At 48.5% G+C, this 16,430-nt stretch overlaps 1 protein-coding gene across 2 annotated transcripts in view; it reads left to right on the forward strand.

Moving 5' to 3' along the window:
• The window catches only part of prdm2b (PR domain containing 2, with ZNF domain b), a 45,633-nt gene extending 32,244 nt beyond the window's left edge, over nt 1-13,389 (forward strand). For both annotated transcript variants that reach the window (XM_088938040.1, XM_088938042.1), the window contains 3 exons: nt 3,164-3,277; nt 3,653-8,592; nt 10,139-13,389. In XM_088938040.1, coding sequence (XP_088794166.1) covers nt 3,164-3,277; nt 3,653-8,592; nt 10,139-10,165 — 5,081 coding nt within the window. In that variant the 3' untranslated portion in view covers nt 10,166-13,389. The remainder of the gene's footprint in view (nt 1-3,163; nt 3,278-3,652; nt 8,593-10,138) is intronic.
• Nucleotides 13,390-16,430: the final 3,041 nt, after the last annotated feature.

The raw sequence follows: 16,430 nt of genomic DNA on the forward strand, positions 1-16,430 counted from the left end.
CTATATTCCTGCAAGTCAGTTCAGTGCTAGGTTACCATTAATTCATATTTGTGTTGTGCATTGGTGTATTTGTGCAGCTGCATGTACTTGCAGAATACTGTGCATAATTTGGAAATTCTCTGAAGAACTGTCTTTAATTAGCAGCACACAGTGTGCACAGCATGCAGCTTGTAACACACTTTTGTAAACTGCACTGATCCCTAAAGAAGGGATCGTTCTTCTTAACGGGGGCAACGGTGGTTTGTGTCCAGGTGGGATAGCTTGCTGTGTCCTGTGCAGAGCCACCTGTGGAGCTAGGAATGCTGGGAGTTAGCTGCTTGTCTCGTTCCGTTTGGCGGAGTATGACATCATCCCGACGGGTCTCTCTGGGGGGGCGACGCTTCACTCAGCGGGAAGGAGAGTGATGTCATGGCGACTGGTGCTGTCCTGCCGTCACAGGGAGGGGTGCAGAGGACAAGAGGAGCTGGCGAAGTCAGCTCGGTGAAGGACATTCTCAATGGAAGTCTCCAGATCTAATTTTAATAACACAGGGTTGTAACACAGATATTGTCGCAGCGAGCAATGCCACTTGGGTGTATTTCTCTCGTGCCCTAAATAAGACATGTAATTGAGTTAAGGGCTGTTGTTTGCCATTTAAGCAGTAGATGCGTTGAAAATAAAATTACAATCCTGAACCCTCCTTCCTCCGGTTCAGTAGAATATGGAGGCTTGTTCTGCTAATGTGGCACTCCGCTGTCCGGTTTTGATGCTTGAATTTGTATTGATTGCTCTGTGGGAATGAGGCCAGTCCCTTCATCTTTCACTGGATCTGTGCGTTTACACATTTTTTTGATGCATGCGTCGGGAACGAATTCCTGTTTAAGGTGACGCGTGGGGAGTTTGAGTGCGCTCTGGAAAACAGTCTTGTCTTGCTTTCTTAACAGTTGATCTTCCAATATTTTAATCATTTTAATTACATTCTGCTTTGGGTAATTTAACACGGGTTCAGGCGGTACCAGTGTTCTGTATCAGACTTGTAAATTAGGAATGGATTCTTTTCCTTTACATTTAATTAATTTCCTAGCTAATGTTTGTTCAATAGATGCCAAAAGGGAGACAGAAAAGAATTTTACAACACCTGCAAAAAATCAATGGAAAGCATGTTTTCCACAATAAGTGTAAAAACTACAAAAGCAGAAGTTAATTGATTGAGACTATAGAATATTATTTGAATTGATAAATACGTAGCCCATCCATCCATTTTCCAACCACTTGATCCAAATCGGGGTTGCGGTGAGCCGGAACAACAGGCGCAAGGCAGGGTACATCCTGGATGGGATGCCAGTCCATCACCGATAAATAAGAACTATTTAGTGCTAGATGAATATTGCACAATGATGTTCACAGAAGATGTCTATAACCCAGTGTGTGTTCTACCACAAGCTCCATTGTTATTTGGTAGGGAAAAAACTGCATTTCAGTGTTTTGCTGTTTTCAGTGTTTCTAGCAAACCTACAGCCTTGTTTTTCACCTGAAGGAGTATTATTGGTTGCCATTGCTGCAGCGTTTTCTGGCTGTGTGTTGATCTTTGGAGTATACAATATGGTGATTTTACCCTTCAGCTCTGTTTTGTAGGGGGATCATGTCTAATAATTCTTCAATCACACCAAGAGGAGCATTTTATAGCTCTCACAAATAGCCTTAACTTCAGGGCTCAACTTCATTGAGATGCAGGCTTCTGATCCATTGCAAGCCTAACAAACACAGAAATGACAAGCTTTCCTTGGTTGGTTGATGGTGTTTTTATACAGTGCCTAGCAGAAGAATTCAGGACCTTTAAAAGTTTTCAAATGTTGCTGGATTACAAATGATACATGCATAGCTTTTTCCAATCCATTTTTTTTTCTCCAGTATTTGTATTCCAAACTTGCATGCTCCAACACATTTTTAAAGAAAAAAATTAGTTGTCAGCAAATCTCTTAAAGGAAGTCAAAAACTCGTATATCCTGCTTGCATGGGTGTTCGGTTCCTTGTAGTAGCGGGTAGCTGTGAGTTTACACAGGTGGATATAATTGCTTCTGCCTGTCTTTCCATTGGCCTCTGCCTGTGCACCACTGAAGTAACGGTCACATTTACCGGATAAAAACCCCAGTCTGTTTTGCATTAAACCCCAAGTTTGCAATAAAAATACTGATTGGGGAAAAAGTTGTATTAGTATCATTTGTAGTCAAGCAACATTTGAAAACATTCAAGGGTCTGAATACTTTTGCAAGGAGCTGTATGCTCTGAGTGAGCTTTTCTTCTGGAAGCTCCTTGTGGTCGGGGGGGGAAAAAAGGAGTTTAGGCACTGTGTGCTTGGCAGGCCATTAAAATATTAAAATACAGGCTTTTCTCATCTAGCAGTCAACATCATTTCATCCATTGCGTTATTTCTTGTGTGATATTGTATGACACAGTTGTGACTTCTTGGATTGTGTCAACAGAATCATTTTACTCTTTGTTTTTTGAAAGTCTCTCTTTCCTGAAATCACTTCTCAGTGGAAAATCTATTTTAATTGAAGCAATGTCTCATAAATGATATATATCTATTTTTGAGCTGTTAACTCTGAAGAGTTATTATTTGTCTTTGTACTTTTTCTCTGATTTTTGTTACTTTCCCTTTTTTGGTTTTGTGCCTGGAATAAAACGTGATTATTCAAAGATTTCTAATGAGTGTTTTTGCCGAGGTCCAAGTGTTAGCAGTGTGTGATGGGGAGCAGTATGATTATATTGAGAGCAGTAGTCCGTGTCCATGCTTAAGCACAGGAAAATCGTTCTTTCCATTGACTTGTCCATTGTAGGCTTCCTGTATTCCAGCCATGTTTGCCAGACGGCGACCAGCCCAGCTGTAGTGTGCTACAGGAGCTGTTGGTGTTGCAACGGCCTTTATTGACTTTCAGGGTTTTCTTTGCTCAGGCAAAGGGAAACGCTATGGATCTACAGAGGGCGCCATCTAGGTGCACTACTGTGTCCAGCACGGCACTTCCTTGAAATCTGGAAGAGCAGAATGCTGTATGTTGACGTGGAGCCCCTGTTTCCTTCACATGTGAGACCAACGGGATTCTTCCAGTCCTGCAGCGTGAAGGGGTTTATTTTCGGCAGCTTGTGTGAACTCCTGCCCTGTTTTTTTTTCTTGCTCCTGAAGCCAGGAAGAAGCTTCTGGAGAGAGCGAAGCAGGGCGGCGCAGAGGGCTTCAAAGGGCAGCAGAGATCGTGTGAGCCCGAGCACGCTGTCACTGAGATGCGGGAGTCCGAGGACGGTGAGTGTGGCTGTGCGCGTGCTGGTATACAGATTTATTTCTCGCTTCGGGACTGCTGTGTAAAATGTGCTCATTCTACACGGTAAAGAAAGTTTCTGTGGCAAAGAAACAACATTGTGTTAAATTTTCACTGTTATGTCTACTTTCTGCATTTTGTACAAAATAACTATGCCAGAATTCATCTGGTAAAATTAAAAAGGGGGGCTGTGTTTGTGTAATATACCATATTAACTGTAAGGAACTGATTCCTTAGATGTTCTCTGTTTAAGACCAGTGTTGTCCTGTTGTATGTGTTCAGAGAGACTGTGTACTGACTTTTTTCCCCAAAGAAAATGAAAACCGGCTATAATGCTGAATTTGTTCATCTCTCCATAGGTCCTAAGGAGGAGGATGAAAAGCCTTCCCTCGCTTCAGTGCAGCCGTCTCAGCAGACAGCCAGCCCGGAGGAGCCTGCTGACGTCGAGCAGGTCCCCATGAAGGAGGAGACCCTGCTGGCCTGTGTCCCTGAGGTGCTGGTGGAGGAAGAAGTAGAGGATGAAGGAGAAGAGGAGGAGGAGGAAGAAGATCTAGGGAAAGCGCCAGGAGACGCACTGCCGGAAGACGGGGGACAGGCCTCGCCGAGATTGGAGGCAGTGGAAGCCGAGGAGCCTCCAGACGCAGAGGCGAGCCCCCAAGAGTGCGAGGAGGAGGAGCAGGCAGAGAAACTCCCGCCGGAATCGCCGTCTGGATCCCCACTTTCTAAGCTCGACCCCGACCCCGACGGTGACCCCCAGGAGTCCTTCCTGTTCCCCTGCCTGCACTGCGAGCGGCGGTTCACCACCAAGCAGGGCCTGGAACGCCACATGCACATCCACATCTCGGCCAACTGCCAGACCCACACCTTCAAGTGCCGCTACTGCGGCAAGGCCTTCGGCTCGCAGATCAACCGGAGGAGGCACGAGCGGAGGCATGAAGCCAGGCCCAAGAAGAAGCCGGGCTCGGTCTCTGGCACCGCGTCTTCTTTCAGTCCCTCCTTGCCCACGGAGAGCTCTAGCCCGGACCTCGTCTCTTCATCTGGCAACTTCATCATCATCGGGGCCCAGAATGGCAGTGATCTCCAGGAGCCCCCGGAGGCCGAGAAGCAGAGCCCGGCGATGGAGACAGAGCGCAGCGTTGTGCTGGACGAGAACGGGGAGCCTAAGGAGCAGCACCCGTGCAAGTACTGCAAGAAAGTGTTCGGCACCCACACCAACATGCGGCGCCACCAGCGCCGGATTCACGAGCGTCACCTTCTGCCCAAGGGCGTCCGCAGGAAAGGCATGCTTCCACAGGAGGCCCCACCCCAGCAGCCGGCGGCGCCGCCTGAAGAGTCCCCTAATGCCAGCCCTCCGCCAGTCTACACGCCAAGCGGCGACCCAGAGGACGAGGGAGACCCGGAGGAGGAGTACATGGTGGATATCTCCAGCAATATCTCGGAGAACCTGAGCCTCTACATTGACGGGAAGATCTTGTCCACCAGTGCGGTCAGCACCTGCGAAGTCATTGAGGTGGACCCCGGCTCAGCCACGCTGTTCGGCCTTGATGCTCTGATAATCAGCCCTGACAAGGTCACCACTGCCCTTAGAGTAGAGACCGCAAGCTGTGCAGTGAAGGAGGTTCCCAATGGTGGCCAGGCGACAAAGAGGAGGACTGCCACCCCACCTCTTCTCCCCAAGATCAAAACAGAAGTGGAATCGGAACTCATCACACCTTCTTCTTCGGCCTCTTCTTCCTCTGCCTCATCCACTTCCTCTGTGGTGGGAGGGTTGTACCCTCAGGCCACAGAAACCTTGGCTTTCCCAAAGGAGAAAACGGTTTACCTTTCCCCCAAGCTGAAGCAGCTCCTGCAGACCCAGGACAGCCACAAGCCAGGCTTGACTCTGTTCACAGAGGCACACAGGCTGGGCCCCCCTTTGACTTCGGTCACCGCTTTGCCAGCGGCCTCAGGGAGGTTCAAGAGGAGGACTGCTTCCCCCCCAAATTCCCCCCAGCACAGCCCTGCTATGAGAGAAACTGGGAAGACTGAGGCTGGGGCCTCTTTTGGCCTCAAAGTGCCAAAGCTGGAAAGCCACTGCAGCTCCCCTGCTTGGAGTCTGTCAAGCAGAGATGAGAGGGAAACCTTGAGTCCGCAAGGCGTAGACGCTTTCAAAACCTCTCCTGTTGACTGGTCAGCTGGGCGAAGTGGGGGCAGTTCCTGCAACCAGCAGCCTTTGGACCTTTCCAGTGGAGTGAACAAAAGAAGTGAGGGTTCGAACAAGGGGGCAGGGGAAGCTGTGCTGGATCTGAGCATGCACAGGAAGTCCTCCCCGGAGCCTGAAGTAAAAGGAGGTACGGCGCAGTCCCAGGTCAAGAAGAAAAAGCCCAACACCAGCATGCTGGAGAAAGTGTTGATGAATGAATACGGAGGCCTGGAAGTAGCAGTGGAGGAAAACCCCGGTGTACTGGGCAGTGCCAGTGCCCTTTCGGCTAACGACCCATCCCTGGCTGCCTCCCCTGCCGCTCCCTCCCCCGTTTCTGAAGCACCGTCGCCTGGATCTGTAGTACCTACTACTCTTCACCCATCACCACCCTCGCTGACCCCCGTTACCATGAATCCCCCGTCCCCTTCCACATCTACTTTAGCCTCGCCCACGCCTCCTCCCCCTGTGCTACCAACCGCCCCCTCTCCCCTCCCCGCTCCTACCTCTCCACCACCACTGCCCCCCAGCTCCCCTAACCCATCTTCCCTTCCAGTTCTGTCCCCTAAAAACTCTCCCAGTCCAGTGAGTTCTAGTCCCAGGAATCCCTCACCTTCTCCATTAGATCCCTCTCTTGGTTTTGTAGATTCTCTGCCAGTGGTGGTGAATCCGGACTCCGGGCCTGTAGATCCCGATGTTAATCCTCCAGAACACTCTGCGAAGTCAGCAGGTCCTGCACCGCCTGCAGATGTTTCTGTAAGCCAAGTAGAAATTGTCCCTTCCAAAGTGGATGATTCCTTGATGCCCTCTGAGGAGCTGTCGCTTACCAGTGAAGATCCCTCTAGTACTGATTGTGATTCCACAGTCGATCTTCCAAATGATCCCTCTAGCATTACAGAAACTGAATCCTCTTCTCCATTACTGCACTTAGAGCACCCTGTGGGTTTAGAACCATCCCCAGTAACAGTTGAACAAAACCCTATGGATCCTTCAGTGGGTGAGGCTGCAGTACCAGAACAAAATGTGGAGCCAGAGGAGCAACAGCTCGCATTGTCCCCCCTTGCTCCTCCACCCTTGGACCCACCTGTTCTTGTAGCTTCTGTTCCAAACCCACCCCTTTCCGCGAGTTCCCCACATCCCGTGCCACCAGAGAGTCCACCTCCTCTAGCTTTGCCTCCTTCTCCCTTTTCTTTTGCCATCAAAGAAGAAACCCCGGAGGAAGACAGGCCTCTGGAGGCATCTGCCATCCCCGCTGCTGATGTCTCTTCTCCTCCTCCTCCTGCTGCTGCTGGTGATCTGCAGACATCCTCTGATCAGGAGGAGCCTCAACAGGAGACTTTCTGCAAGAACTTCGTGTGTAACGTGTGTGATGAGCCGTTTCCCTCCATAAAGGAGCTGAGCCGCCATATTGTGGGGCATGCAGAGGAGTGGCCCTTCAAGTGTGAGTTCTGTGTCCAGCTCTTCAGGGATGCAGAGGCTCTGCTGGAGCACCGCTCCACCCTGCATGGTGTGGGCAGGATCTATGTGTGTTCCACATGTGCCAAGGAGTTTGCCTTTCTTTGCAACCTGAAGCAGCACCAGAAGGACCTCCATCCTGGTCAAGACTGCATGCACACAGAAGTGGAGAATGGCAAGCTGAGGCCGCAAAACTACACGGACCCAGCCCGGGCCAGTCTGGAGCCATCCCCCTCCACCACTGCCACCGAGACCTCTGCTGAAGGCAGCACCCTGTCCTCGCAAGATAACCCTGAGGCTTTGAAAGCAGAAGAGCTGGAAGAGGAAGAGGAGGATGATCTTGATGACTCCACCGAAGAGCTCTACACTACAATAAAGATCATGGCTTCTGGAGGGGGCAAACCCAAAGGCCCAGATGTGCGTCTGGGCATCAACCAACACTACCCAAGCTTCAAGCCACCCCCGTTCCCCTACCACAACCGTACACCTGCTGGCTCAGTGGCCTCTGCCACCAACTTCACCACTCACAACATCCCTCAGACCTTCAGCACGGCCATCCGTTGCACAAAGTGCGGCAAAAGCTTTGACAACATGCCCGAGCTGCACAAGCACATCCTGGCCTGCGCTAATGCCAGTGACAAGAAACGCTACACCCCCAAGAAGAACCCCATCCCCCTCAAGCAGATTGTGAAGCCCCAGAATGGAGTGTTGTCGGCAGTGATGGGGACCAACGCCTCTGGGCAGAATGCCTTCCGGAGGATGGGCCAACCCAAGAGGCTCAACTTCAGCCAGGAGCCGTCTGCCAAGATGAAGCTGAATGCTCTGAACAAGAAGAAGAACCAGCTCGTCCAGAAGGCCATCTCCCAGAAAAACAAGATAGCCGCCAGCGCGAAGAAGGCCTCGAGCCTGGTGCCGGAAGAGCAGGAGATGCACATCTGCCCTCACTGCAACCGGGAGTTCACGTACCTGGGCAGCCTCAACAAACACGTGGCGGTCAGCTGCCCTAGGAAGCCCCCTTCCAAGAAGGTCAAGAAAGGCAGCAGTGGCAGCCTCTCCTCCCAGGACAAGAATGGGAACCTTCGCCGGCGGACGGCGGACTCCGAAATCAAGCAGCAGGGCTCGCAGGCAAAGCTGGGGAAGACCAGGGCCCGCACTTCTGGGCCGGCAGCACCTGCCGCCGTGCCCTCCAAGCCGCAGTCCGGCAAAGTCAAGGCGGCCCCCGCCCAGGCCCAGGCCCAGGCCCGGCCCAAGAGGCCTGCCCCCTTCCCGGCCGCTCCCGTCACCTACGCCAAGAAGAGCAAGCCGGCGCTCAAGGGGAGCCCCCAGCAGCAGCAGCAGCAGCAGCAGCAGCCGCCGGCGCCGCAGCTGCCCGCGCCCTCGCCCGCGCCCTCCACGCACCCCACGCCGCGTCTGGCCATGAGGATGCAGCGCGGGGGAAAGGAGCTGCCGCCCAAGAAGGCGCCGGAAGCCAAGCTCCCGCTGCCGCCCCAGCCGTCCCCGCCGCCGCCGCCGCAGCAGCAGCCCAAGAAGGAGGAGCGCTTCTCTGTGAAGACGCGGGAGAGAGTCGGCGGGCCGGTCACCCGCAGTTTACAGCTGGTCAGCAGCACTGCTCAAGCTGAAGGCAAGACTGATGACCTGTCCAGCCTGGAGTCCAGGGAGCCTCAGGTGAGTCCGGCGCAGAGTGCGCGGTCCCCGTCCCTGGTGCTTTCCGGGGCTCACCGCCGGGCGCCCCAACCCCGGCCCCGGGGACGACACACTGAATTTGTCAAGATAAAAGATGCTGCCCTGCGAGTCTTTATTAATGAAAACATGCAGAAAGAGCCTTGATTAATTTAAATTTACAGCTCGTTTTTCTGTTCTTCCAGCCAGCACTTGCAGTCTTCCATCGTGCAGCTCCACGTCCTGTTCATCTGAATTCATTCGATCTTTACAACACTGGTAGCTGGATGATAGATGGGTGCATAAAAACTCTTTCTGCTTCTGCGCCTTGATTTTTTTTTCCCATGGTCGCAAATGTTAAGTCTTAAAAAATATTTGGACTAGTTATGCTATTTCAGATCTTTTTTCCCCCCAAAGGGAATTGCTTTAGTCCTCAAAACAATCTTGAAACAATTTGAAACCTGTTTTCTTGGGGAGCTCCACACCTGCTAGTTTTCATTCCATCATAGATGTTCGTTTAATCCTCAGTTGAGCTAACAGGTTGCTTGATTGGAGCCCTGGCACGTTATTTACTACTCAGAATTCACTACTCAGAGGAGAGTGAAGCTCCTCAGATCCAGACCTGGGGACCACTGACAAGTACCGCACGTTTGCTTAGCAACCTGTTTTTGAGGTTTGCAGTCTGCCATTTTACCCTTATTTGCCAACACACAATTCTGCTTTTCTCATCGTAATCTGTATGAAAATGATAGTCTGTTGAGTGTGTCTGCCGTCTGTCAGTGTCCTGTAGTTAATGGGAGAAAAACTCAAAAACCTGTTGACTTTACCACTGGGGAGTTCTTGTGGTCAGTCTTTTTTTAAAAGCTTTGTCAGTAGTACAACTAAGGTTGCTGCTGGAAGAGGTGTTAGTGGGGCCAGCAGGGGGCGCTCACCCTGCGGTCCATGTGGGTCCTAATGCCCCAGTATAGTGACGGGGACACTATACTGTAAACAGGTGTCGTCCTTCAGATGAGATGTAAAACTGAGGTCCTGACTCTCTGTGGTCATTAAAAATCCCAGGGCGTTTCTCGAAAAGAGTAGGGGTGTAACCCCGACGTCCTGGCCAAATTTCCCATTGGCCTTTACCAATCATGGCCTCCTAATAATCCCCCTCTATGAATTGGCTTCATTATTCTGCTCTCCTCCCCACTGAGAGCTGGTGTGTGGGGAGCGTTCTGGCGCACTATGGCTGCTGTCGCATCATCCAGGTGGGGCTGCACACTGGTGGTGGTGGAGGGGAGTCCCCATTACCTGTAAAGCGCTTTGAGTGGAGTGTCCAGAAAAGCGCTATATAAGTGTAAGCAATTATTATTATTATTATTATTATTATTATTATTATTACAAGAGAAGCGGTGTTTCTGTCCTCAATGCTGTTGCCTTATATTTTAAAGGATTAAAGTACAGAACTTCAGATTCTTCAAATATGCTGGAGAAGTACAAACCCACTTGAAAGGGTGTGGTAAAGGCGCTTTGTATCGGGGCCACGTTAACGCCCCTGTTTTTCTCTGTGCAGGAACACGTGTTAAAGTTGGTGAAGTAGAGCAGCGGGTGCTTGCCTGGCGAGGGAGGTGGGGCGTCGGCGAGGAGACGGGCGCACGGCTCTGGGCAGAGGGGACGAGAGACCAGCCCAGGCCTCTGCAGCTCGGCTCTCCTTCCGCAAAGCTCTTCGGGGAGATGCCGGCCACAGGACTTCCACAAGGACAGGTGGGCCACTACAGACGGACGCAAGGAGCCGTATCTGCGAGTCTGTGGTGTCCCGGCGAGGAGAGGAAGAGCGAGGAACCTAAAAGAAAGCTTTGGCTCGTCAGACTGGCCGGAGCTTTCCCACAATGCACCACCAGGGGGACACTTCCTGTGGCCAGATGTGTGCATTGCAAAAAAAAATAATTTATAGAAATGTATATGTATAAATACACAGTTTGCATTAACCGACCCACTGGACTGGAAGTCGGGTCACAAAAGTTTTAATCGTTGACACGCTGCACATGGCAATCAGCTTTCAGTTGTACACAAAGCCGGCCTGTCCTGCCGTTTGTGTTTCACAGATTCTTTTGTTTCCTGTTTCCGTTTGTGTTGAATCTTGAGACTCCAACTCTTGCTAAATGCATGTGGTAAGTAAATGAGTAGACTGAACCCTTTTCTGTGTCTGTGTAACACACATTAGGTCCTGCGGTATGTTAATAATAAATGCTTTAAAATATGATTTAATACTCCAGAGGGAACGATGAACGCAATGCTCAATGGTGTTAAGGATTGTTTTTTATGTTTAGGGTTAAGGGCAAACCCTCCTCATAACTCCCATGGTAGACCCCTGGGGTTTGGGACAGGTGTTGGAGGTGTGGTAGCAGGAACAGAGCCATGTGTGGGAATAAACTGAAGAGCCGCTGTCCTCCATCACTGCCAGTCAGCCTGCCCTTCACAGAGGTTGGTCGGTATCCCCAAAGTCCCCCCCCTTCCCTACTTGTTCAGTAGGCTGTTTGTGACTGGACCTGTCAGTCAAGTCAGAAACGCCTGGTCCACTTGCCTTTGAGAACCCCGTTCAAGCAGCTGCTTCTCACGAACTGCTGGCGGTCCACAAGACCCCCTTTCACTGCTTGCCTTTCACATGCCTGGGAGCTACTGAACGTCTCGGAAAACGGGCAGGATGTGGACACCAGGGTGGTCGGTAAATTGCAAAAAAAAGCATTTTAGCAGGCTGCTGCTGTTCCGGGTAAGTGAAGGGCTTTCTAAGTTGCCAAATCGGCAGTAGTCCAATATTTTGCAGCTGATGGGTTTTGATTTCATTTATGTTTAAGGGTGTGCAAACGAATCATCATTTCCACCCCACCCACCTCAGGGTTCTCCTTGGTCACACTAGCGGTTTCACTGTTGGCAGGTTAGCAGCCAGTGCCAGATGACAGTGACGGTGCCAGATCAGGGCATCGTTAGTGATTCCGAAGAACTCGGAAGTCGGCTGGTTTGGAGCCATTTCTTCTGCGTTACTCTTGCCCATCTGTGCCATTCACGACCGCTTTTCATTTGAAAAAGGGGTTTAAAAACCTTTTTTCCAGACATTTGGCATTTGTCCCGTGACCATGTGTATATCTTTGCCTAGATAGCTTACGCAGTGCATGGGTTTTGTTTTGTCTTGTTTGATAGCGTTTGGTGCAGCATGATCTGAACCTTGGTTGTTATGTCCTGGATAAAAAGTAAATGATTATATAACTGTTGCAATGAGCCTGACTTTGGAGGTCAGTATTTGGGGCCTTTGTCCAGTCCCTTGTTTTTCCTGAAAACGGTTAGATCCTTTTTTTTTATATTGTTTGATCCCTGTTCTGTCTAATGGGCGTTTTACGGATCTGATTAGAAGCGCAGGTCCTGTGGTCGAGCCTGCAGTCTTTCAAGCTCGTCTTTCTCAGATGCGACAGCACCTGTGCTGTCATGGGGACAGAAGTTTAATAGTTTGTCACTTAGTGTCTGTTATTCTTCTATAACCACAAAGATGTGGCCTCCTGCAGTTGGCTGTATCCTCAAGCCTGCAGTTGTCATTGGATTGCTTCCAGCAAAGTTAAGCATGAGATTCACAACATTTCTTTTAAAGCTGAAATCTGTAATGCATCATTTGCCTCTTACTGGTTTCTTGGAAGTTGAGATTCTGGGTGGAATTTATGGAGATGGGAATATTGTCGTCATTTCCATTGGCAGCCGGCGAGTCGGGCGTGTCTCGGCGGCTCCCTGCCTTGACTCCTGAGCTGTCTGCGTTGTTTGCTGCGGTGCAGTTTCTGTGACCTGGCGGTGCTGATCAGGGATCCGTGTGAGCACTTGTGGCTCTTTTTTGCACTTTTTTTATTGTGTTTTTGACCAGGAGAAAGTGCGTCGGGTGAAACCACTCCCAAGGCTGAGTAGCAGAGCCTTTCCTTGTTTCATTTCTGTGCAGCCGCAGGGAGAGGTGAGAAGATGAAGGGGCCGTGGAATACTGTAATTGCAGGAGAATAAAAAAGTTCCCTAAGGAGAGAACGTTGAGCTGAATTGTGCTGTATAGAAACTCTTAATGAACAGTTCCGTTAAAAGAAGACGGACTCTCAGTTTAGCTAAAGGAACATACTGCACTGATCTAATGCAATAGGCATCTGAGATCTGACGAGCGAGCACTTAACATTAGTTGCACTGCGCAGATGCAGCTGAAGTGATGGAGGGCGGCTCAGGATCTTTTCAGAGGGGTATTTATTACTTGGAAGGGTTTGCATCATGAGAAAAGGGTAAAGCAATTTTTTTTTTAGAAAAACAACATCCTTTTTGTTCCCAACACAGAAGAATCTACCTCTATGAAACGTTTCAGTTGGCGGAGTTTTCCTTGCGTTCTGCTGTAGTGAAATCTGTCGCTTGGTCGCTGTTTCTATACTGTATCATTCCTGTTTTGTTACAGAACTGTAAGGGGGGTGAGGGGGGGGGCATGTTAAGTGGGAAGAGAGGAGTAATGTATAAAGTTCTTGTAGCCTGTGTAAGAGTAATAAAAATAATTCAAATATATATTTAAAAATAATTTAAATTATGTTTCTCTTTGGATATTTCTGTTGTATATGATTTACGTTACTGCATTAATTTTTTCCTGATTTTTTTGTTTTTCTTTTTCCCCCCCTTCCGGGGGTTTGTGAAATGGAGAATGTTGTTTCAAATGTTTGCCGATTAACACAGAAAAGGAAGCAAAAAAAAAAATCCCTATTGTTAAATGCTGACGTAATACAGATTGTTCTAATTGAAATATTAAAGACTTTTTCAATTTGACACGCTTTTGTCTTTATTTGTCTCGGCTGTGCTTGCTGCCGTTTCAGTGATAGTCACTTGCCTGTAAAGGAATTGGAATATCTTGTTCTTTAAAAATGGATGGTTTTGTTTGGGAGTGTGAGTGGATGTGTCGTGTGCTGAAGTCTTTCACCTCATCCTGATAGGTTGCTCCAGTGGGGGCCAATTGATGTCTTAGGACAACCTAGCAAACAGTGGATTCAACATGAGTAAGGTTCCAAATGAGAAGGCTTGGTTCATTTCACTTGATTATTTGCAAGATGGTTAATGATCCAGGAAACTCTTAAGGAATCATTTGGAGTTGCAGCCACATGGCTTGAGAGCTTGTTTCAAATTCCTGCCACTCTTTTTGTAAAGAGGTCAACCCTGTTTACGGTCACCAGTTATCCCGGACCTAATGTCTACCTGAGGTGCATGCTGGGCTGTGGTATCGTTGTCGTGCTTTTCCACTGGTTTTAACTTGGTGCTGTTCTAGATGTAGAAAACCCGAATTAATCCCTCCTTTCCATTTCTCTGTCCCAGTCCAAAATCATTGATTTTCCTTAATTTTTACTATGTTTCTTTGAAAGGGCGGCGAGTGAGAGTTGAACTTGCGTCTCTGGATTCTGTCGTGCTTTGCTGCGGAGTGTTTTGGTGTCTTTGAGCACCAGCATTGGGCACTATTGTTTAAAATATTACTGCAGAATAACATGATCTCCCATATCCCAACATGTTGTTTTACAAAGAAGCATCTCTCTTGTCTGATGCTAAAACCAAACTGTTTTAACCAGAGAATCCCACCCTTCACACTAAAATGTAATAGGAGGGAACAGGTTGTACAAGTGTAAAATCTGAGAAACTCCTGTTATCAGCTTTTGGGTAAATGGAGAAAGGCCAAACCTGTTTAGATGTGTTGTGTTGATCTTCTGGATGAGCCCTTAACCTCATCTTTCACTAGATGTCCTCTGTTCATACCTCACTCCCAGTGTGGCTGTAGTTTCTGTCACTGTTCTCCTTATATGGGTCTGGCTCAAAAGATTGACCACTGAACTGACTGCTGATATGTAACCATTTGTTGTACAGTAATGCAGTTCCATCCTTCTGCACATCCAGTGCTGTAGCATCTGAAAAAGATCATTTGTGCTTCTGAAAATGGAATAGAAGGATCCTGCTGGAATCGCTCAGAACAACTCGCTGATCACGTGCCCCAAGGTGACAGTGGTGATTGCACTGAAACAGCTGTCTGTAATCCAGAAATCCCCTCTTATCCTGTCTGTGGTCTCGGTGCAGCTGCTGAGCCTGGAGTAGCCGCAGGATCCCACTCCTGTGTGTTTCCTGCCTCCAGGGTTTGCCGGCAGAGGCATCCATCATCCTGGCGGCTGTTTCCCTTTTTCGGTGCCGTGTTGAATCCCAGGCTGGAGCGCGATCAGCCGGGAAGGGAATGGTATGAGGGTTCAGTTCTGGATTGTGTATTGGGATATGTATGTGGTGCGAATACAGTGCAAAATGTCATACAGGTTATAGACAAAATAAACAGCTGGGTGAATGAAGGACACCAAGTTCTACCGTATGTACCCGAATATAGGCTGCACCCGGAAATTAGGACTGTGGAAACTGGAAAAAGAGAACTTTTCAAAGCAGAAGGTATGTTTCTGAATCAAAATGGTTTAAATGGAAAAAAATTCTCCTTTTAAATAAAGGAAAATAAGGGTTTAAAAAACAAAAATGTACCTCATGTCTTACTCTAAAACTCTTTTTGCTCCCCTTTTCAAGTGAGAGTTCCTTCACTCCCCACTGATAGCTGGTGTGTGGGGAGCGATCTGGCACACTGTCGTCGCATCATCCAGGTGGGGCTGCACACTGGTGGTGGTGGAGGGGATCCCCATTACCTGTAAAGCGCTTTGAGTGGAGTGTCCAGAAAAGCGCTATAGGAGTGTAGCAATAATAATAATTATTATTTTATTTTCTTTCTACCAGGTTATGTTAAGCTGGAGTACAGCAGCCTCTGAACCTGAGACATGGAGCTTCTCTCGCTATAATGCTACTACGGTCAGTGTACCATCTGAGTATTTTTCAAGGAGTGTCGCCCGCAAAAGAGAGCTGCATTTACATGTGTGGCCACAAGAGGGACCTAACTACCCTCTTGAATGTGATCTACAAGAATCTTGGTACTGTATGGTCTGGCAGTATCTGTGTCAGGTACTTGATCATCAAGCTAATTGCAGTATTTCTAAGAAGCTAATTACTTCTTAGAAACAGTATAGTATTAATGTGTTGAAACTATTAGGAACAAGAGATAAAGGTTGGGGCGCCTGGAAGTGACAATGACTGTTTCAAGAACAGCCATGAAAAATACAAATGTGAAGCACAAGGTCCTGTTCATTCAGGGTGAGGAAGTGCTGAGTGATTAATGTGAACGATGTTCATAATTCTAATGCTTCAGGAAAGAAGGATAAAAGGGCCTGTGCCAGTCCTAGGATGTTATTTTATATTCTGACCTGACCAGACACAAAAAAGAATAAACACATCTCTCAATCCCATGATAAGTTAGATCACCAAAGTTGTGAAAGGGATGGTGGTCAGGTAATTTACTAAACGGATATTCCTGAAACAGCTCCAGTGTTCATCGGGGGTTTCTATTAGGATGGCCTGCTGTGATACATCATCTTTAATGAGATGGATGCTTCAGGTGGAAGCAGATATAAAAGTCATCTAAGAAATAAGTATGTTGTTCTGACCAGTAGATGTCCTCAGTACACTGAAGAACCACAAGTGTAAAATTTACTTCCAGTCAGGAATGTGGAGACATTGAACGACTGTCCCACAGTATTTTCTGCACACCCTGTTGTCCAGCACTTCTCAATAATAGCATGCTTCCCCAAAACGTCTCCATTTTAAAAAAAGCAAGACCGGAATCGGTTGTTTAATATTATTTTTTTGTGCCTCTGTTTCTTTCACATTCTATAGACATGAATCTCTATCTTTGAATTCAGTGGTGCAATGCACTGTAAATGAACACCTCATCTGTGATCTCTGTCCATCTG

Source organism: Atractosteus spatula, chromosome 20, assembly GCF_055471065.1.
Source record: "Atractosteus spatula isolate fAtrSpa1 chromosome 20, fAtrSpa1.hap1, whole genome shotgun sequence".
Lineage (NCBI taxonomy): Eukaryota > Metazoa > Chordata > Actinopteri > Semionotiformes > Lepisosteidae > Atractosteus > Atractosteus spatula.